This window comes from Lynx rufus, unplaced genomic scaffold, assembly GCF_022079265.1.
Source record: "Lynx rufus isolate CCGP_SWC_20201006 ecotype Redwood Valley unplaced genomic scaffold, mLynRuf1.p SCAF_6, whole genome shotgun sequence".
Classification (NCBI taxonomy): domain Eukaryota; kingdom Metazoa; phylum Chordata; class Mammalia; order Carnivora; family Felidae; genus Lynx; species Lynx rufus.
The window spans coordinates 134,754,478-134,777,361 of record NW_025814878.1 but is presented as its reverse complement, the minus strand read 5'-3'; the positions used below and the strand labels follow the sequence as shown (position 1 = coordinate 134,777,361).

At 42.2% G+C, this 22,884-nt stretch overlaps 1 protein-coding gene across 1 annotated transcript in view; it reads right to left on the bottom strand.

The window, feature by feature from the left end:
• Positions 1-22,884, bottom strand: part of CAP2 (cyclase associated actin cytoskeleton regulatory protein 2) — a 129,986-nt gene that overhangs the window by 37,815 nt on the left and 69,287 nt on the right. Inside the window, exons 4-5 of the mRNA XM_047103125.1 lie at positions 929-1,072; positions 541-626 (exon numbers count right to left, since the gene is read on the bottom strand). Of these exons, the coding sequence (XP_046959081.1) occupies positions 541-626; positions 929-1,072 (230 nt within the window). The remainder of the gene's footprint in view (positions 1-540; positions 627-928; positions 1,073-22,884) is intronic.

Genomic DNA, 22,884 nt, shown 5'->3' with positions numbered 1-22,884 from the left:
CGGTTGTGGTCTGACCTAAAGGCAGGAACCAATCGAATACTGTTAAGTGTCCAACTTTAAACACCAACCAATCGCAGCTCTGTAACTGTGGAAAATTCCTGATTTCCCCATGACTTGTTTGTACCTGTCTATAAAAGGGGTGTAAAAACCTCTCGCAGGGCCTCTTAGCGTCACCGGCAACGAGTGCGCAGAGGTCCAGGTTCGAACCTGCAATAAATGACCCTTGCTGCTTAGCTTTGACTCTGGACTCTGGTGGTTCGTTTTTGGGGGTCTCTTAGACTCTGGGCGTTTCAATGGCACGTATTCAAGTGGGGAGTTTATCATCACGAGAGAACTGCGGCAGATTTTCCAAAGCACATCCATTATCTGGATAACTGGCCTCACTTTCCACTTTGCTTTAGCCGCAAAGATGGGCTCTTCCCTTAACATTTACCGTAAGCTAGCCTTTGAAAGGAATCAGGAACGCACTACATTAAGTTTGGGGACAGATGTTTAACAAGCGAGCACCTGAAAATTTGGTCGGTAAAAGAAGGGACGTACCTGTGTTTGTAGTCCTTTAAGACTCTGTTAGTGTAAAAGGTGGCAGCCTCATTCATCTCCTTGACATAAGGACCGGGTTTGGGGGACTGGGCAGAACAGGACCATCACCCCAGCATAGAAGAAAAAAAAACAGGATAAGAAAGAAAATGTCTTAAGGATGAAGAAAAGCCATGGAAAGTTGGAGACAAACATTTTGTTCTGTAAGGATAAGTGAGACACTTCCACATCTCCGAGCACAAAGCACCGAACTGCAAACAGGGTAAGAGAGAGCTGGTGCGTTCACCCCGAGAGGAATCTCCTGGGGTGTAACGGACAGGAAGGAGCCCGAAGGTAGCCCAAAGTTCTCCTAAACACTCCAAAAAATGACAGGTGCAGGGGCCAGACTCACCACAGCTATCCACCCAAGGGCAGGGATGCTTTCGCTGACGGCCGAGAGATGATTAAACATTTTACTCCCCCGGTTTCTCTCTCTGAAAGTTTGGATTTCCTGGATCTTTTCTGAGATTGGTTTCAGAAGCGCAGCGACATCATTCTGCAAGCAAACATTGAACATTGTTACTACAGAGCAGGACTCCTAGCAAACATTGAACATTGTTACTAAAGAGCAGGGCAGAAGTTCAGGTCTCCAGGCTGGCCTCAGCAGGAGTACTTGCCATTGGTCAGGGGCTTTCAGACCAGAACAGAGGGCTGTTGTTACCGTAATACTATGTTTTCATTCTTTGAAGTGTGAAAATTGTACATATTTTTAACATTATGAATGCCGTCTCCTGAGACATGGAAGAAACCCAGCATATGATACAGCGCCTGTTTTAGAGTGCAGCATGAACAAGGAAATTGAGTGTGGTCAGTTTAATTTCGAAATGGAATGTATAGGCCACACACGCTGGAATAACACGGGTCTAAAATCCGGGTGGGTGATGGGGGCGCTTGGGTGGCTCAGTCGGTGGAGCATCTGACTCTTGGTTTTGGCTCAGGTCATGATCCCAGGGTCGTGGGATCGAGCCCCATGTTGGGCTCTGCACTGAGCTGAAATAAAAAAAAAAAAAGATGAAAATAAAATCTGGGGTGGGGGGAGACATTAGCAAAAAGGTATCTTCTTGCTCCTGTGGGAATAGATGCGAGGGAGGGTCTTGGTTTTACCAGTTACCATAATCCACGTGAAAAAGTGGAGATCTTCCACGGTGGCTCTTTTTTAAAAAAATGTGATGGCTTACAATATTTACGGTTACCTTAGTCTGGTTTGGCTTTCTACGTTGTGCCTCGTGAACCTGGCCAACAACTACTGGTTACTCTCACTTGTGATTAATTCAACAACTGACTTCTCTAGTCATGCAGAAAACGACTTTCAAAATTATGTGAGCGGGTTATGAAGTATCACAGACACAGGGGCCTATACTCCCTCCCCATCCACCCCTGGAGCAGTCTCTTCTCTTTGGTTTTGAAGTAGATACAAGATTACCAGTTTGTTTTTTTTGTTTGTTTTGTTTTTTTTTTTATGTGTTCCAAAGAACCAGAAACAGCTTGTACTCCGGCAATATTTTACTAAATGGTGTTTGCAGAATGTTAAATGGAAAGGCCCCGAAAGCTCTTTCATTTCTTTTACTGAGACTTCAGAGCAAAGGTTCTCAACCTTGGCCACACATTGAAATGATCCGGGAGCTTTGAAAAACAGAGGGCTGGGTCCCACCCTGAAAGACTGTGATTTCACTGGTCTGGAGGTGGTCTGGGGTAGGGGTTTGGGGGGAGGGGGTTGCAAATGCTCCCCAGGGGCAGATTTTAATCACTGCTACAGTGATGGCTTAGCACCCCAAAGGGCAGTTGTTCCTGCCAGGGACGGCAGACCAGTTGGGGAAAAAGCCACAGTCGGCCACAGCAGCTTCCAGACCTCACTTCTCCTTCTTGACCCTTTTATATACCCTTCCCTACAAGAAATGTATGTTAAGAGCTGACACTGGTTCGAATCTCAGCTCTGCCACTTACTACCGATGCGGCCTTGAGCAAATGACTTAATCTGAGCTTTGGTCTCCTCATCTGTAATTCAGAGATAATACCTACAGCCTGTAGACTACAGGACATACAGCATTTCAAACTTTCATTTCATTTCATTTCATTTCATTTCATTTCATTTCATTTCATTTCAAGATTTACTCTTATGTAATTAGCTCGGTGAGGAAGTAAAAGGGATGTCCTCTAGCATATGTAATACTCATTTGCTTCAAGTAAGTGTCTGTGCATTTAAGATAAGAGAGGCTCCAAATAAATATCCACCTAGGTTAATAGGATTTTAGGATTACAGGAGTCCAAACTGGGTCATCTAGTTCAGGTTCTGATAGACCCGTCTGAGTAGGTCATGATCAGTGTTTTAAAAAGTAACTGAAACAGGGGGCGCCTGGGTGGCGCAGTCGGTTAAGCGTCCGACTTCAGCCAGGTCACGATCTCGCGGTCCGTGAGTTCGAGCCCCGCGTCAGGCTCTGGGCTGATGGCTCGGAGCCTGGAGCCTGTTTCTGATTCTGTGTCTCCCTCTCTCTCTGCCCCTCCCCCGTTCATGCTCTGTCTCTCTCTGTCCCCAAAATAAATAAAAACGTTGAAAAAAAAAATTTAAAAAAAAAGTAACTGAAACAGAAGAAAAAGTATCAGAGGGCATTCACATGTATTTCATGTGGGTGGGTGCGTCCCAAACATTTGTTTCAGTTACCCAGTGCCTGTGCGTGTACATGTGTGTGTACAATGTATTTCTCATCATGAATCTCAGTCTAAAATTTTAAGAAGTGTGGATGGAATCCAGTTCTCCCATTTCACATAATTAGGAGACAAGATCAGCTAGCCAGTGTTAGTAGAGCTGGGGCTAGAACCCAGGTCTTCTGGGAGGCCCTGAAACAACTTTCTGCATCCGGTGCTCAGAAAAATACAGTTAGCTCTCCACGCACAAGTTTCCTCCCTGCCAGCAAGAGTAGGGGAAGGTATTGTGAAGAGATTAAGGGCTCAGATCTGGAAAGAGACCACCTGGGTTCAAGTCCTTGCTCCCCAGTGTACTAAACCCCAGGCCATTCCTCAGACTACCAAATGTGTCTATGATTCCATGACCTCATCTGCAAAATAGTGTTGATAATGGTACCCACTTGACTGGACTGTTAGGAGGAGTGAATGAGAGGAAGCTGTCTGTACTCGGTATAGAGTCAGGTGCACTGGGGTGCTCCGCAAGCAGGGCGTGATCTCAAGGTCTCTGCCAGGGAAGCCTCCAATTACCCACATTCACCGCCCAGTTCCCTCTTATCACTTGTATGCAAGCACAAGAAGAGAGATTTCCTAGTTGGGATATGCAAATGGACAGAGGCATGCTTTTTGTTTTGTTTTGTTTTGTTTTTGACACCTTGATTTAGGACTTCCAGGCTCCAGAACTGTGAGAAAGTAAATGTCTGTTGTTTAAGCCCCCCAGTCTGTGGTACTTCCTTTTGGCACCTGTAGAAAAATAACCTAAGGGCGTGATGGCTTTATAGGAGAAGCAAACACCTCCAAACGCCCAACAACAACTCCCAAATCAACCTCTGAATAAAACAGTCACCCCCACCAAATACTCCTTGCCTCAAAACTCCATGCCTCTTCCATGTTTGTTTGTTAATGGCAGCCAAAAGTCAGGTTTAAATGCTCTCCCTGGAATTTCACTATTTGTTTATTTAAAAAAAAAAACTTTTTTAAATTAAGTAAATACTACCCACGATGTGGGGCTTGAACTCACAACCTCAGAATCAAGAGTCGCATCTTCTATAGACAGAGCCAGTCAGGCACCCCTGGAATTTCACTCTTTAGAAGGGAAACATTGCCCTCTTCCAGGGGTTCTTTTTAGTCCAAATCCTACATCAGATCCAAGGTGTGTTATAGGTATTTCTAGAAGGCAGCTGATTTTTGCTTATGGCAAAACTACTAAAAAGCATCCTAATTTCCTCCAACAATTTGCTAAGCTGTAATATTCTTGATGCAGTGACATTTCTGAGAAAGGCCAGAATATCTGAATTGTTGGTGATATCTGGCCTATTGCCCCAAGGGGAAAAATAACCAGAAACACTGTATTTACAATGTTAGATAGATTTATTAAGGCCATCTTCATTTATCTCTAACTTCCCAAGAACAAACTCTAAAGTCTGAGGAGACAGAAGGATATTATACATTGGTTATCTGATGAAAGCATCATAAAGATTGAGAAAAGTTTCCTTTTGCCTTGGTTTGGCAATTGCACAAAGAACTGTCCTCATTAAGATAGACAGAGAGAGAGAGAGAGAGAGAGAGAGGAAGAAAGAAAGGAAGGAAGGAAGGAAGGAAGGAAGGAAGGAAGGAAGGAAGAAAGAGAGAGAAAAAGAAAGAAAGAAAGAAAGAAAGAAAAGAAAGAAGGAAAGGAAGGAAGAAAGAAAAAGAAAGAAGGAAAGAAAAAGAAAGAAAGGAAAGGAAAGGAAAGGAAAGGAAAGAAAAGAAAAGAAAAGAAAAGAAAAGAAAAGAAAAGAAAAGAAAAGAAAAGAAAAGGAAGGAAGGAAGAAAGAAAGACCGGCTCAGAGAACTAAGTAAAACAACTATTTGCATAACCTTAATAAACACTATAGCTTTTATTTGGTGCCAGATTTCTCCTGTACTGCAAGCTAGGCTAACACTCTCCAGCTCATCCTGAACGTTCACAGCTGGAATCAAAAACAGAGAACGTTAGGGTTATGGTGTGATTTCCATCAAGGCTGACTGTGTAGGGATGTCAGATGAAAGGCAAATGGGAGAGAGGCTTTCAGTTACAAGTATTTCCACCTGTTAAGTACTGAGCAGGTACTAGGCGTACTCAATAAATACAGGCTGAAAGGCACATGTCAATGAACACTACAAAAGGGCTTTCCACTCGTAGAAGGGGATACATTTAGGAGGTGTCCTGGGTTGTTTCAATGGATGCATTGGTGATGGCTCCTCAGACCGCATCTAGCTTTAGGCTGACTTGGGATTGGCCAGTTGTACCCAGGTCTCATTCAGATGACTTCCTTCCTTCCTCCCTCCCTCCCTCCCTTCCTTCCTTCCTTCCTTCCTCCCTCCCTCCCTCCCTTCCTTCCTTTCCTTCCTTCCTTTCCTTCCTTCCTTTTCTTTCTTTCTCTCTCTCTTCCTTCCTTCCTTTCCTTCCTTCCTTCCTTCCTTCCTTCCTTTTCTTTCTTTCTTTCTCTCTCTCTTTCTCTTCCTTCCTTCCTTCCTTTTCTTTCTTTCTTTCTTTCTCTCTCTCTTTCTCTTCCTTCCTTCCTTTCCTTCCTCCCTTTTCTTTCTTTCTTTCTCTCTCTCTTCCTTCCTTTCCTTTCTTGCTTTCTCTTCCTTCCTTCCTTTCCTTCCTTCCTCCTTCCTTCCTTCCTTTTCTTTCTTTCTTTCTTTCTCTCTCTTCCTTCCTTCCTTCCTTCCTTCCTTCCTTCCTCCCTCCCTCCCTCCCTCCCTCCCTCCCTTCCTCTCTCTCTCTTTCTCTCTCTCTCTCTCCCTTCCTTCCTTTCCTTCCTTCCTCCTTCCTTCCTTCCTTCTTCCTTCCTTCCTCCTTCCTTCCTTCCTTCCTTCCTTCTTTCTTTCTTTCAAAAAATTTTTTAAATCTTTATTTATTTTTGAGAGACAGAGTGTGAGCAGGGGAGGAGCAGAGAGGGCGGGAGACACAGAATCTGAAGCAGGCTCCAGGCTCTGGGCTGTCAGCACAGAGCCTGACGCAGGGCTTGAATTCATGGACCGTGAGATCATGACCTGAGCCAAAGTCAGACGCTCAACAGACTGAGCCACCCAGGTGCCCCAGATGACTTTCTTTAAACTCAGGTTTCTATTACTCTGAGAGACCTTTCCTTGGAAGAAAACCATTTTGCAAGGTTCAAATGAAGGGTTAACTGGAAAATCTTCTCTTCCCCTTCCCCCAGTTTCTGTGGGCTTTAACAGAAGGAGAAAATGACCAAAATGGAGGAGAGAGAGAGACATCAGCTGACTGTTAGTTTCAGGAAATGTTCTACAGGACTGTCTCAGCTTGATGGGACTGTGCTTTGGAGAGTATTTCAGGACTCGGTGTCTTTATGACCCTAGTTTCTGCCTTGAAGTTGAAGAATTGAGATCCAGTATCATCAACTTCATCTCAGCTTAGTTCCAGAAATAATTGTTTTGCAGAAAGTAAAATTAAAGAGCTTTATCAGCAAGCTCTGTAGAAACTTTACCCAAAAAGGAAAACCAAATTTCCACTCATGCTATTTTGTGAGAAATGGAACAGACTCCCTGGACTTTGACCTCAGAGATGTGTCACTGAGTGGAAGGAAATAAGCCTATTCCTGGAATCCAGGGTTTTCATGGGGTCCTCTTCACCAGGTAGAGATCGGATCAATCTACCGCTACTCCTTTTTAAATAATTTGTTTTTTTTTCTGGTTATAAAATTAACATACACTCTCTGTGAAACGCTGGGAAAAAAAACAGATGGGAAGACGTTGGTGAACAATAAACATGCTTAATTCCGCCACGTGAAAAAAAAGCCCTACTTGAATGTTTTATTTTTTTTTCTGGCACATAGACTTAGTAGAGCTCTCTTGAAAAAGAACAATAATTACTTTAAAAATAATGGCCATTAAGACCGTAAAGAATGGTCCTAAGAGTGGGATTCCAGCAGTTTCAATGAAAATAAGCAAGGACACAAATAAAATCCCATCAATACATTCTTGGCAAGTACTGTGAGAATTCTGTAATTGTAGAAAGGATGTTCTAAATGTAAATACTACAAAAGCATTACTATCACAATGCAGACAAGCTCAACAGCATTAAAGAAAGTATTTGATTTTAAATATCTGAATCCTACTTACATTTAAAATTCCAAGAAAACTTACATCAAACAGGAATGCTTAGCCAAGCATGCCACCAAATATCAATCATTATTACCTTGGCTAATGTGTTTTTGTGCAAAGTTTTACCAATTGATTCCACTTAGGTGCATGTGTGAACATGTGCATGAATTATAGCACAAAAGACATATGGAAACATACACATCAAAGAGTTAACATTAAAATTTTTCTTATTCAATCTTGTAGGTTTATTCATATATTTTAAATTTTGTTTAAAATATTTTTAAAAAATGTTTATTTATTTTTGAGACCGAGAGAGACAGAGCATGAACAGGGGAGGGGCAGAGAGACAGGGAGACACAGAATCTGAAACAGGCTCCAGGCTCTGAGCAGTCAGCACAACACAGAGCCCGATGTGGGGCTCGAACTCACGGACCGTGAGATCATGACCTGAGCTGAAGTAGGATGCCTAACCGACTGAGCCACCCAGGTGCCCCTTCATATATTTTGAATTTTCTAATCTGTACACCCATTTATTCTGTTATTAGGGGAAAAGTTTTAAAACATACTAACCAGTTCTGTACCTTCAGTGGTAGAAAAGAATTTAATGGGTGCTATTAAACTTACATGTATCAAAAAAGATTAAGCCTCTTCCTTACCATGAGGTAAGTCGTTTCAGGAAACCATCTTCAGAAATTATCAGAATGAGCTATTCAGTTGAAGAATACTTATAGCATTTTCTCAGGCAAAGGTTACCCAAATCGGGAACAGTATTTGTTTCTAAAAATATGTTTTAATAAAGGAAGCAATTGTTTTCACCATTTTAAGTTAGGAGCAAATGTTTTTTATCAGAAACATTAATTTGAGTTCACTCACTTTGGTGCAGTTGTAGACACTTCCCCAGGCTAGTTTCCCTTAATGTTCCTGTTACATAAAAATTTTCCACTGTCCAGGAACATTTTGGAGGTTTGAGAATATGCCTCATGGAAATACTTTCAGAAACACTGGTACAGTTAAGACAACTTGGAAATTGAAAACAATTGCAAAACTGTCACAGAAGTCAATCTAAATAAACGAAACTTACTGAGCACTGCAAACATACATGATATTGTAGTAGTTGTCATTATCTTGCATCGTGACAGTTTTCACAGAAGATATTTTTTATGTTCATAAGGATTTACATTCCATATCTTATTTCAGCGTTTGCTAAACTCTCCTAAAAAATACACTTAAGCATCCTCGGCTTTTGCTTATATTCCTTAAAAATCATTTAAAAATTTTTTTACTTGTTTTTTGTTTTTGTTTTTGAGAGGGGGCAAGCAGCCTGCACGCACCCAGTGTGGAGCCAGACGCAGGGCTTGATCTCATGAACCGTGAGACCACACCCTGAGCTGAAATCGAGAGTCAGACGCTTAACCGACTGAGCCACCCAGGCACCCCTAAAAATCATTTTTAAAGAGTAAAACCATGGAGACTTGGGCTCCTTGGGGAATGAATTGCTTTGGAGAGTTGCACTGTCCTGATACCCAAGAGAGAAGCTCCTAACACAAAAACTCCTGCTTAATTTTTTAGAGTTTATTTATTTATTCAGGGAGAGAGCGAGAGAGAGACGGAGCGAGAGAGCTCCTACTTAAATTTTTAATGCAAATCTTTCAACAACCCATTATACTCATCAGCACTTTTTCTTTCAGCAATTTTTAAAAAACAAACCATTTCAGACATGCATAAAAGCATAGAGACTAATAGGTAGGCATGTATATGAAACATCACTGAATACTGGGGCCCAGGATCATCCCCATGCTGCTCCTTTACTGACATTTGCTGAAGGATGGTTGGACATGCGAGGGTCTGGAGCCTGGGACAGAGAACCTCAGGGAAGGCACCGAAGCGCGACGTCAGCCTGTTCCATTTTTCTCATAAAGGTAGAACCGTGCGCTTGCAGTTACAAATCGGGCAGTTTTAAAATTGAAACATAGTTGACATATACGATTCTATTAGTTTCAGGTGTATAATTAATGGTTTCATACTAGTCTGGTTCATATCCACCAGCACATGCAGTTACAAAATATGTTTTCTCCTGGTACCAAGTTTTAAGGTTTACTCTCTTAGCCACATTCGCATATGCAGTACAGTATTATTAACTCTAGTCACCATGCTGTATGTTACATCCCCACAGCTTCTTTTTTATACCTGGAAGTGTGTACCTTTTAATCCCCTTCACCCACTTCGCCCACCTCATTCTCCACCCCTGACCCCTGGCAACGACCAATCTGTCCTCTCTATCTATGAGCTTGGTGGTTTTTGTTTTCAGTTCTATCAGTTTGGTTTTTTTTTTTTTTTTGATTCCACCTATAAGTGAGATCATATGGTATTTGTCATTCTCTGATTTATTTCACTTAGCATATGCCCTCAAGGTCCATGCATGTTGTCGCAGATTACAAGATTTCATTCTTGTTTGTGGCTGAATAATATTCCATTTTACATGTATCCCAGTTCGTCCATCCATCCTGATTGATACTCAGGCTGTTTCCAAGTCTTGACTATTGTAAATAATGCCACAACGGACACGGGGTGCAGATACCTCCTCAAGTTAGTGTTTTTGTTTCCTTTGGAAAAACATCCAGTAATGGGATTACTGGATCATATGATAATTCTAGTTTTGATTTTTTTCCCACACACGCATTTAAAAAAAAATGTTTATTGGGGCGCCTGGGTGGCGCAGTCGGTTGGGCGTCCGACTTCAGCCAGGTCACGATCTCGCGGTCCGTGAGTTCGAGCCCCGCGTCGGGCTCTGGGCTGATGGCTCAAAGCCTGGAGCCTGTTTCCGATTCTGTGTCTCCCTCTCTCTCTGCCCCTCCCCCGTTCATGCTCTGTCTCTCTCTGTCCCAAAAATAAATAAACGTTGAAAAAAAAAAATTAAAAAAAAAAATAAAATAAAAAAAAATAAAAAAATGTTTATTATTTTGAGAGAGAGAGAGCCAGCGAGCCTGACCGGGGGAGGGACAGAGAGAGAGAGAGAGAGAGAGAGAGAGAGACACAGAATTGGAAGCAGGCTCCAGGCTCTGAGCAGGGGCTCGCACTCATGGACTGATAAATCATGACCTGAGCCGAAGTCGGATGCTTAACTGACGAAACCACCCAGGGGCCCCTATTTTTAATTTTTGGGGGAACCTGTTCAGTGGCTGCACCAACTTACATTCCCACAAATTGGGCATTTTTAACGTAAAATCTTTTCTGCAAAAGCATTCAGCAAACCACAGGCTAAAGAGCCTTCTCCAAATAAATGTTTTAATTGTTCAGATAATACTACAAATAATAATTTGCACTGTTGCTACCGACACATTGTAAGTTATATGTTTTAACATTCAAAGCCTTATTTAGGATTTCACGGCCACTGACACTGAGCAGTAGACACTTTGTCAGTCCCCACTTATATTTTTGTCTTTGCCACTGTTCACAGGGATGAGCCTTATCTCTCATCATTTCTAGTTTTTGTTGTGTACTACCAAAACCTACAATTGATTCATCAGAACAAGAACACAGTTCTGCTGACATGATATGTGGACCACAATTTTCTCTAAGCTCTCAATGTTTGACATGTCTCAGAAGAGTAGGTATGAGATATAAAAAGTCAAGTTCAACGAAAATCAAAATGTTTACACAATGACCCACAACAATTTGTGTCCTTATAACACCTCATATCCTGAATCTTGCTGCAACAATGGGAGTCAGAAGATGGAAACAACAACAACAAAAACCCTGTAACATTAACTGTTCCCTCAGGTTGAAATTTATTGTTTTCATTATAGTTGTTCTGATAGGTAGAGTCTTTCACCGGTAGTACAAAAAGAGAATAGTCCAGACAGAGAAAACACATCTTTTGTATTCACGCATGGGTGTGCAGGCTAACAAATTAAGTTGAAAATCAACAACTTAACCTGGTTACCCACAGAGAGCACAAGAGAGGAGACTGGGTGGCCGAGAAGAATCTTATCTTGCACTTTGTTATGTTTTCAGCTTATTTTATGGGTCCAGCTGAGAAGATATCAACTCTGACCTCATCTGGGGAGGTATCACCTGGCATCTAAGAGTGATGAATTTTGTAACGATCTATAATTTTACTTTATGGGATACTGAACATTAGAGAGGAACAGCAGGTCTCATTTTGTGCTTTACTCAAACGCACAGGGACTTCACTAACAATCTCTACGGGTATAAATTGGAGAACACTGCCAAAACTGTCCAGATTCACCAGCTTTACAAAATCTACAACAATATACTATGATCAGAAATTAGTTCTCTGCAAATGCAAAAACCAAAAACCAAAAAACACACAACTGAACTGCCATTAATCTTTTTTTTCCTATTAACATTTGTTGAGCACTAACTGTATGCCAAGCACCATACAGTCACTTGTGTCTACTTTCTAATGATAAATCTCAGTTTATTCTTTTTTAATTTTTTTTGATAAATCTCAGTTTATTTTTTTAAATTTTTTTTGATAAATCTGTTTATTTTTTTAAATTTTTTTGATAAATCTGTTTATTTTTTAAAATTTTTGCTAAATGTATTAATTTTTTAAATTTTTTTTGATAAATCTGTTTATTTTTTTAATTTTTTTTGATAAATCTGTTTATTTTTTTTAATTTTTTTGGATAAATCTCAGTTTATTTTTTTAAATTTTTGCTAAATCTCAGTTTATTTTTTTAATTTTTTTGATAAATCTCAGTTTATTTTTTTTAATTTTTTTTGATAAATCTGTTTATTTTTTTAAATTTTTTTGATAAATCTCAGTTTATTTTTTTAATTTTTTTGATAAATCTCAGTTGATTTTTTAAATTTTTTTTGATAAATCTCAGTTTATTTTTTTAAATTTTTTTGATAAATCTGTTTATTTTTTTAATTTTTTTGATAAATCTCAGTTTATTTTTTTAATTTTTGATAAATCTGTTTATTTTTTTAAATTTTTTTTGATAAATCTCAGTTTATTTTTTTTAATTTTTTTGATAAATCTGTTTATTTTTTTAAATTTTTTTGGATAAATCTCAGTTTATTTTTTTAAATATTTGCTAAATCTCAGTTTATTTTTTTAATTTTTTTGATAAATCTGTTTATTTTTTTAATTTTTTTGATAAATCTCAGTTGATTTTAATTTTTTTGATAAATCTCAGTTTATTTTTAAAAATTTTTTTGATAAATCTATTTTTTTAAATTTTTTTGATAAATCTCAGTTTATTTTTTTAATTTTTTTGATAAATCTGTTTATTTAAAAAATTTTTTTTGATAAGTCTCAGTTTATTTTTTTTATTTTTTTGATAAATCTCAGTTTGTTTGTTTTTAATTTTTTTTTTTTTTTTTTGAAAAATCTCAGTTTAAACTATCAAAGCATCATTTGAAAAATCCCAGCCTAGTCAACTGGATTTACCGGGTTATTATCTTCCCCCTCAATAAGCGGCCCATGGTAGAGGCACGGCTAGATCTCCCTGAGATTCATTTATGCAGAATATTGCTGAGATGACCCAAATCTATAGTTTCCCTTCCAAACTCAGGAGATAAGAAAAATTTCAACAACTATCCTGTGAGTCTTAAGTCACATGGTAGGTGAACCATTACTGTCTCAAGCTACTAATGCTTAGCTCCAATAATCCTTAATTAGAAACTTGCTTTTTCTTTTAAGGTTAGCACAATCTCCATGAGATTCCACTGTCCGATTTTATCAAGCACAATGCTTCCCACTGGGCATCCAGTTTGGTGAACAGCTCAGCACAAATAGTGCTTCCTGGTCAACGGAGTTTGGTATCCCCCTTTTGGTGAGTCATGATTCACCTCAGAATACTGCTAGAGAAGTACGAAAGAAACCTATTTAACTTTGTTTAACCTGATGTTTCTACAGTTTTTTGTTTTCGCCCACGGAACCTTTTCTCTTCCCCACCCCTGGTTTTCTTTTTTTTTTTTTTTTTTAATTTTTTTCAACTTTTTTTTATTTATTTTTGGGACAGAGAGAGACAGAGCATGAACGGGGGAGGGGCAGAGAGAGGGAGACACAGAATCGGAAACAGGCTCCAGGCTCCGAGCCATCAGCCCAGAGCCTGACGCGGGGCTCGAACTCACGAACCGTGATATCGCGAGATCCCGCAAGATCGCGAGATCCCGCAAGATCGCGAGATCTTGACCTGGCTGAAGTCGGACGCTTAACCGACTGCGCCACCCAGGCGCCCCTCCCACCCCTGGTTTTCTAGGGAACTGATACTCTGTGGGACAGAGCGTGGGAAATGCGGTTCCAGGGAGTCCGTGGGGGCGGCTGCAGGAACTCCCAGAAGTCTGTAGGGCTGCTCATTGGGTATCCATCATTCCCCTCCTCTCCACTTGGTCTTGCTCATTACCACTGAGATACTTCCAAGGGCATTTAATGGAGGTAAAGAAGTCTCTAGTCCCCCTCCAACACCCACACCCACACCCACACCCACACTGGGAGGGCTGTTGGCACAGCCCGCCCCCCTCTGCACTGAGATTCTGTCTTCTACTGCCATCCCCTCTGCCAGTCCTTCTCTGACTCGCCTGGCGCCCACCTCTAATCACGCCCACCATTTGCAGCTCCAGTCTTTCCTCTCCCTTCTCCTTAGCGTCTTTGTTTTCTTTTTTTTTCTCTTGCAGATCGAACCCTGGGTGGAAAGGCAGACTCCCTAGAAAACACAGCATTCTTTTCCTTCTGCAGAGCAAACTGATGGCTAATGACATTTGCCTTTGGTCCTTCCAGGTCTTGAGCTGTCTCTTCTCCCTGGGCTGCCCCATGGCCATGGGATGCTTCTTGGTATCCAAGAGGGATTTCTGGCTGCTTCCAGCCGCAGAGAAGTTTCCTGATTTAAGGTTTCCTTATGTTGTAGATCTCATGGGCTCAGTCTTCTCTGTGCTTATAGATTCCTGTGCCTGGTGTTTCACACTGACTTCTAAGGGGAAGTGCGGCTAACAGGGTGTGTGAAGCTAGCACAAAACGTGATATACACCCAGAACGACTTTCTATGAGGTATGTGCAGGAAGACCATCTTTGATCTTTGACTCAGTTATTAGACATAAGGCCTACTGCTCTTGACTATGTAGTAAAATGGAGATGATTGTATTCATTATGCCTCTAAAGAGAGTCATCTTGTTACCTGTTTGTGTCTTCATTTATCCAACAAATATATGCCAAGGGCCATCTATGTGCCAGGGCCGGTCAGAGGTGCTGGGGTAGGGCACCCCAATACAGACAGTTTGCAGCAGCAAACGATACAGCGACTCTTACGTCCCTGCCCTCTTTTGTTCGAGCGAGGTGGGGAAGGAATTGGCTCATACGGGTTTGGAGGTGGGCAAGTCCCAAGGTCTGCAGGGTGAGCTGGCAAGCCAGAGACCCAGAGCTGACGGCAGAGCTCCAGTCTGAAGGCCGGCAGGCTTGAGACACAGGAAGAACTGGTGTTAAGTTTGAGTCCAAAAGCAGAAAGAAAGCTGATGTCCCAGTTTGAAGGCAGTCAGACAGGAGGAATTCTCCCTTACCCAGGGGAGGGTCAGGCTTTTTGTTCTATTTGAGCCTTCAACTCATCAGATGGGGCCACCCACATTAGGGTGCTTTATTTATTCAACCTACTGATTTAAGTGTTAATCTCATCCAAAAACATCCTCACAGAAACAGCTAGAATAACGTTTGACCAAATATCTGGGCACCCCAATGGCCTAGTGAGGCTGACGTATAAAGTTACCCATGACAACAGGAGACAGAGTACACTCTGCGGGGAGCAGAGTTCTGATTAAGGATGATTGGAGCCGGGTATCAATAAGAACAAAGAATAATAAATAACTAAATTATACAGTATGTTAGGTGTTAAAAGCCACGGGAAAAAAAGGTGGAGTCGAGTGAGGGGGATCAGAAATACATGTGGGGATGGGTTGCAATCTAAAATAGGATGACCAGAAGAGGTCTCAGGAGGGAGGTGACATTTGAATAAATACTTGGAGGAGGGTAGTAGCCGTGGGGCTGTCTGGGGGAAGCAGAAAGAGCTCTTCAAGAGGAAAAAACCATCACAGGGGTCTTGAGGCTGGAATGTGTCTCCAGGGTTCAAGGATCAGCCAGCAAGACCAGTGGAGCTGGAATGAGTTGGAGGAAGAGGTGGAAGAGGAAATGGTGGGGAGCAGGGGAACGAATCACATGGGCTGTTGACAGGACTCTGGCTCTTATCCTGAATGAAACAGAAATCGCCACAGAGTTTTCAGCACAGGAGTGACATGATGTGATTTTCTTTTATAAGAATCATTCTGGCCGCTGCGCTGAGAATAGACTGGGGGAAGGGGGAGGGTAGAAGCAGGGAGATCGTATTTGAGACTTGGCGAGAATTTGGATGAGAGACAGAAGCAGCTGGGGCCAGCGTGACCGTAGCGGAGGCCGTGAGGAGATTCTGGACTGGACGTGGGCTATCTGAGCGCAGGAGGAGTTAAGAATAACTCCTTGGTTTTTGACCTGAGCAATTAGGATGGAGTTGTGGTCACCTGAGAAGCAGAAGTTGAAAAAGGAACACATTTTAGGAGGAAGACCAGGAGTTCAGAGTTGACACACTCTTTAGTCTACCCTTAACCTTGCCTTCCCAAGGGCCACACTTCACTAAGATTGTCTGCAAAGCGGCTCCCGATGTCCTTAACTCCCCTCCTTGCTTCTAAGCTTGATTCCTTTCTGGTTTCCATGCTCGGGAGCACGTTCTCCCGTCTCAATTCAGTGCAACACAGTGTATCATGTGTTGCTCCTCATACACAAGGATGGTGCCTTTGGCCCACAATCAGCAGGAGGTGAGCTCGGTGCCGTTTCTCTCCTGGTGATGGTTTGTGCTGAGTCATCCACTCTGGCCAGCAGCAAATGTCTGCGAGACAAGTCGCCTGGATAATGGGTACATCCCGGGGTTGGCGGTAAAATTTTTTTGTTAATTTCCCAGGTCAATTACTCATTCTATCCTGAAATTAGCTGGCCCACAGAGAGCTCAAACCTTTGGACTTAACTTCATCTGTGCCATATTTTAACTAATCAGAATAATGGATGGAGACATACTGTTTAATATGGTTGATCTGGGGTAGACCCGATCATGTCGTATGCGTGTCTGTGGGTGATCTAGCTTTCTTTCTTTCTTTCTCTCTCTCTTTTTTTTTTTTTTTAAAGGTTTTACTTTCAGGTAATCTCTACACCCAACATGAGGCTCAAACTCACAATCCCGAGATCAAGAGTGGCACACTCTACCTAGTGAGCCGGTCAGGCGCCCCCTTGCTTGCATTTTTTATGCTAAATACAGTGCTTGTCACGTAACAGGTAAATGAATAAGTAAACACATTAATGTTGAAGTAATAAATAAAAATGAACCTTCTGAGAAGTGAGACTTGATCTGGATAGTAGAAATAAACTTATTTACTTACTATGGCAATAGTTTATCCTCTTTGATACACGTGTTGTTTTATTCATAAGTGAACACAACGATCAGGTATTTTCTTCTATGTTTTCTTCCTCTGTTTTCCTTCATAAGCTTTTCCTTGCATGGTATCCACCTTGATCTCATCAAGCTTTCTTGTTCCTATTATCTGTTAAAATATTTATAGAGCACCTACGATATGCCAGGTTTAATTCTAGGTATTTGGAATATATTAGTGAGAAAAAGAGAGACTTCCTCTACTGGGTTTGTAAGTGGTGAACGGACAGCAAATAATATACATGATAAATACATCTTACGTTGAAAAAAAGTAGAGCAATAAAAAGGGATGTAGGTGCTGGGGAGTTTTATTAACGTAAAAAGGCTTAGGTAAGAAGGTCTGGCTGACTGAAATATTTGACTATTTGGTGAATTCTGTTTATTCTAGCCAATCCTGTCACATGCTAGCAGCTGATCAGAGTGGAATATGGAATTTCAATGAGGAGAAAATAGGAATTGGAAAGGAATACAAGTTGCCTCCCCCACTCCCACCCCAGAACTGGCTAACCTGGATTCAGCCACTCACAAAGCTAGAGTTCATTTTCAATTCCAGATAGTCTTGACCTTGGCATACAATACAGGATAATATGCTTGCTGCTGATTAGCATTACAGAATAAAACGTGCCAGGTACACTTTCTAGTACCTGCTTGACCACCTCTGTGTTACCAATCTTGATTTTTTTCTTGTAGGTACATTTTGTCAGCTCTGGGTCCTTCTGACTTCCAGTGCATAGCGTTACTTTATTAAATTAAATATACTCAGAGATTTTTTTTTGGTGACCCCAAAATACAAAATTAAAATGTGAATACATGTACCCTACCACTGGGCAACATCATAAAAAGTTGGTAAATTTACAGGCAGGGAAAATATACAACTGTTTCCCATGGTTGGTTTTAGGAAATTTCTCTGAATTGCTAAGATGTACCTTTCCAACATCACACACTTGCATTGCTAAGTACAAAATGCAATGCCTGCAAATGAAAGGCTGAAAGGTCAAACTCTTTCCTTCCTTCTGGCACATTAGATGCTCCTTCCAGAACACAGAGAGATAGGCTGAGGCCAAGAGGAACTGACCTGGGCAGTCAATGGGATTTGTTCCTCATCATCAGGCCATGTTAGGAACCCCACACAAGTCTGTATAAGACCTTCAGTGGTGAGCCTCATATGGGGATCAGTTTTGGGGTAGGGAGGACATGAATTGCCTACTATCAGTCAGGTACTATACTTTGCATTCTATATCTTAATTAAACACCACAAAACCTTGGAAAAATTAGCATTATTATTCCTGTTTTACAAATGAGGGGATAAGTTCAATACATACTTAGTGATATGCTCAAGGTCATCTGGACAGAACTGGGATATTGAATTCAGATATGTCTGCTTCTCAAAGCTTATGTTCTTAGGCATAACGAAGAAAGCATTGGCTTTGGAGCGGGGCACATCCTGCTTTAAACCACACCTTTCACACCCGTTGGGGCTAACTTCCCCTCTCTGAGCCCCAGAATCCTTCTAGGAAAGGAGTAATACTCATCTGTGACCAAATAAGATAACGTGTGTATAACGTCTGACACATACACATCACAGAGACCTAAAGATGGGACCTGTTGTTATTTTCACCATTATTCAAAGATTTTACTGATTGTATGTATGAATAAACAGTATGTCATTGATAGCCAAACAAAATGTATTGCTCAGTGAAACATCACTGGTAAGAGAACCGACAGCCCACAATTTGTAGTCACAAGGACGAGCTTTCAGCGCAGGCCGTCCTGGATGAGGTAGAAACTCAGGTCTTCTCTTCTGAGACTCCCAGACCACTTACTCGTGTACTCCTAGATACGACATAGGCTGAAGCACTGTGACAATGACTGGAGCACTGACGAACAGTCTTTGGGAGAGGCTGCCCAAGGTCAATGCCAGGTGGAATTGTATCACCTCTCATGTGTTGACACCATGCTGGATTCTGAGACCTCGCTGTTGCAGTCTCTACTGATTAGTCGTCACCGTATCACTGATTTTCTTTAAAGACAACTTCTCTTGTGGCCATCAGTTTTGTAAATTTTGGAACTCATATCCTTCCTAGACTTGCTGGTACAAGCGTTTTCCCGTTAGCAAGAGTGTGCCACAGGCAAGACACATGGCAGCCTCTAGTGGGAGAACGTTCTGTTTGCTACAGACCTGTCGGATATGAAGGGCAGCACAATGGAGTTGCCATGCACTGCAGGCACCAGAGTCAGTCTCGGATTTTAGTTTTTTTTTTTTTTTAATTTTTTTTAACATTTTTATTTATTTTTGAGACAGAGAGAGAGCATGAACAGGGGAGAGTCAGAGAAAGAGGGAGACACAGAATCTGAAACAGGCTCCAGGCTCTGAGCTGTCAGCACAGAGCCTGACGTGGGGCTGGAACCCACAGACCACGAGATCATAACATGAGCTGAAGTCGGATGCTTAATGACTGAGCCACCCAGGCGCCCCTCGGATTTTAGTCTTAACTCTGCCTCTTACTGACCAAGAGAATAACATTCACCTCATAGAACAGATGCGAAGCAACAGGTGTTCCATATTCATTAACGCCCTTCCTCCTTACGCTTCTGGAAGGTATACTTTGAGACCAACTGTGACAACTCAGAGGGCAAAGTCCAATGACTAACACAAACTACTACCTAGTGAGATGCCTCTGAGTGACTGATACTTCAGTGTCTACCTTGATAGATGCTGATTCTTGCTAATGACTTTGAAATTAAGTATTATTATCCCATTGTTTCAGCAGACAAAACTGAGGTTTGGGCACACTTACTAATTTATCTCTGAAGTTGGCCTTTATTATAAATGATTTTTTTAAAAAGGGGGAATGGGAAATGGGAGGCAAACCATAAGAGACTCTTAAATACAGAGAACAAACTGAGGGTTGCTGGAAGGGAGGGGTGGGTGGCAGATGGGTTAAATGGGTGATGGGTATTTAGGAGGGCACTTTTCAGGATGAGTACTGGGTGTCATATGTAAGACATGAATCACTGGGTTCTACTCCTGAAGCCAAGACTACACAGTATGTTAACTAACTTGAATTTAAATAAAAAATAAAATAAAAAAGGGAATGAAATTCATTGAACAATCACTATTAATTGCATCAATGACCACATTCCCACCACCATGCTGTTACCAAAGGAGTAAGAGGTCACACGAATGCACAGGTACAGCACGGTGAGATGTGGTCCATGAAGGAACTGGGGAGGACCTGGTCTGAGGTGGGTGGGGTCAGGTGGGACAATCCAGAGGGGCCAGCTTTGCTTGTTTTTTTTTTTTAATGTTTATTTATTTTGAGAGAGAGAGAGAGCCTGAGAGCACGAGCTGGGTAGGGGCAGAGAGAGAGAGAGAGAGAGAGAGAGAGAGAGAGAATCCTGAGCAGGCTCTGTGCTGTCAGCATAAGAGCCCAATGTGGGGCTCGATCCCATGAACTGTGAGATCATGACCTGAGTTGAAACCAAGAGTCGACGCTCAACCGACAGAACCACCCAGGTGCCCGTTTGCTTGTTCTTTAAAACTGAGAAGAAATGTGCAGAGTTCTAAGCTGGGAGAACAGCAGGTAAAAATACACACACTCCTATAAAAAACAAAGACACAGAGGCATAAAAAGTCACAGTGTGCAGGAAACAATACATTTTCCTGGAAGGCATGGAATGCAAATCCTGTGGGGAGTCGTGGGTGATGAGGCTGCCAAGCCAGACAAGGATCTGTACCCGGGGAGCCCCACGTGTGGTGCTGAGCAATGCGGATTTTAGAGAGAACTCCCGGGAGGGTTTTAGGCAGAGCAGTGCCCCTACCGGAGACAGAGAATAACCAGCCTGGTGGGGAGGAGAGACTTAGAGGAAGGCACGGGGGTGGGGCCAGCACCAAAGCAGAGGCAGCAAGGCCAGTAGGAGGTGTTTCTAAGGCATTGATGAGGGACTGACGAAGGCAGTGGCTAGGGTGCCCGTGAGAAGGGGCCGGATCTGAGAGGCATGTAGGACAAGAATGCCTTCTGTTTCTATTCTGCTGCCTCTCGAGGACCCAGCACACAGTAGGCACTCAATAACTGAGTGCTGAGTTGATGAATGAGGTAAAAATGAGAAGTGACAGCAGACAGAGACACAGAGGAGGACTCCAAGACTCCCTGTCTAGAGGACGCTATTAAAACTGCTGCTGCCTCCTGCTGATAAAGTCAAGGAAGCTGCTGGATTCCATGAGCAGATGGAGACGGCACCCTCCGTCCCCAGCAAATCATCTTTCCAGCCAAAGGCAACCGTAAGAACATGGCGCACAAGGACTACCAAGCATGGGCTTTCTGCAGGATGCGGAATGAGAATTCAAGCTCTTGTCTGAGTCCTAAGTGGAAGAGTCACTTCAGCTGGCCTTTGGGTTGTGGTCACAGAGTCGATAAGAGAAAACACTTCTAGACTGCTAGCCTTTCATGATCCCATGTGGTGGTGTCTGGGATCCTTTTTAAGAAGTATTCCTATAGTGTTTTCATGATTTCCTTGGCCACGCTTGAATATTATGTTCTTTACCTAGGTTTCTTGCCTGAAGATAGTTAAATTATAAACACAAAATCCTGGAGTCCTACTTCCTATTATTTTGTCGGATTTTCCTATTTTATTGTTTCTTAGAACAATGTTTGGTCACAAACATAGGGGGCTATTGTAATAGGAGGAATGTTTAGGTTCACGGAACTGCCTCATTTTCACTCCTTCATTCTTTGAGCAGTATGGCACGGTGGATGGTGGGAAGATGCACAGCTCACCCTCCCCCATTCCTTCTTTCCTTCTCACTCCTCATCCCCAGAAGCTCCTGCACTATGTGGGGACCCCACAGAGCCTGCCATGGAGGTGGTTTGAGGGCTACTTCAATAGAACGTTCTGGGAGTCTCTGGCTCCTGACAATGAAGGGAAGAGCATTTGAAACAGGAAAAGGAAGTTAAGACTGCAGAGACATGGTTGCCATATGGATTTTCCTTCCACAATCCATTTACTTTTTGGAAAAGGACAACCTTATTAGTAATTATTAGCCCCCGTAGTTATCAATTAAGCCCTTTTTCAGGGTCAATGCAAATCAACCAAGAGCAATAAAGGGGCCGACAAGAAAGGAAGAAGAGTGGATGTGACGTGGGAGCCTGCATGACAGGAAAAGTATGCTGATATGGCAGCCAACAGGGTGATGCCCACACTCACCCCATTACACCCAGGGCCCAGCTCTCAGGACCGGGCTCTCAGGGTTAGCTCCCTTGCCATCTTGGGCCACAGTGTCACTGGCTACCAAACCTGGCTGGAGAAAGCTGGTGGCGCTGGGAACCGGAAGCTTGTGCTCTAGGCTGGTAAAAGCCCCGCCGATCATTGCAGGTCTCTGGCAAGTTGTGTAACGCAACATCTGTGAGCTCTGGTGTCTCCATCTGTAGATGGAGTGTAACATTACTATCCACGCACTCCTGTGTGACATTATGGAAACTAACAGGTGATAAAAGAATCTCGAGATCCTCGAATTAAAAGGTTACTGGGAAACGTTCACACAAAATGCCATCAGTATTTATGCCATTTACATCAGGAGTTGGGGGAAAAACCCTCAGGACTGGGAAATCCGTTGATGTTACTATTTCTATTTTCCATTCTACTTATCTCAAATTCTCTGCCCGCTGAATCCCACCCCCCCCCAACTTCAAAAAGAAGTACTGTCCATTCTATATCTGCACTTTTATTGAAAGCAGAGAAATCAGACAGTGGCATTTGAGTCTGGCATTTTGGGTTCATTTAGAAGAATCTTTATACTAGAAAATAAGACAGAATGATTTTCAAAGGCAGCGAAAGAAAATCATCTTCAGTTAAGGGCAGTTTGTGTCCAGAGAAGCAATGGGGATGTGGATCCTGGGACAATGACACAATCCTCCTTCTTCTGTACTAGGGAGAACTCCGGGCGTCTACAGGCAGCTGTTCAGTGGTCTCAAAACCATCTTGTTTATGGAGTTTCCTGACTCCAGACAATTCTACGGTGTGGTCACGGTCAGATTTCCTGGTCACGCACCTATGCGTTGCTTGT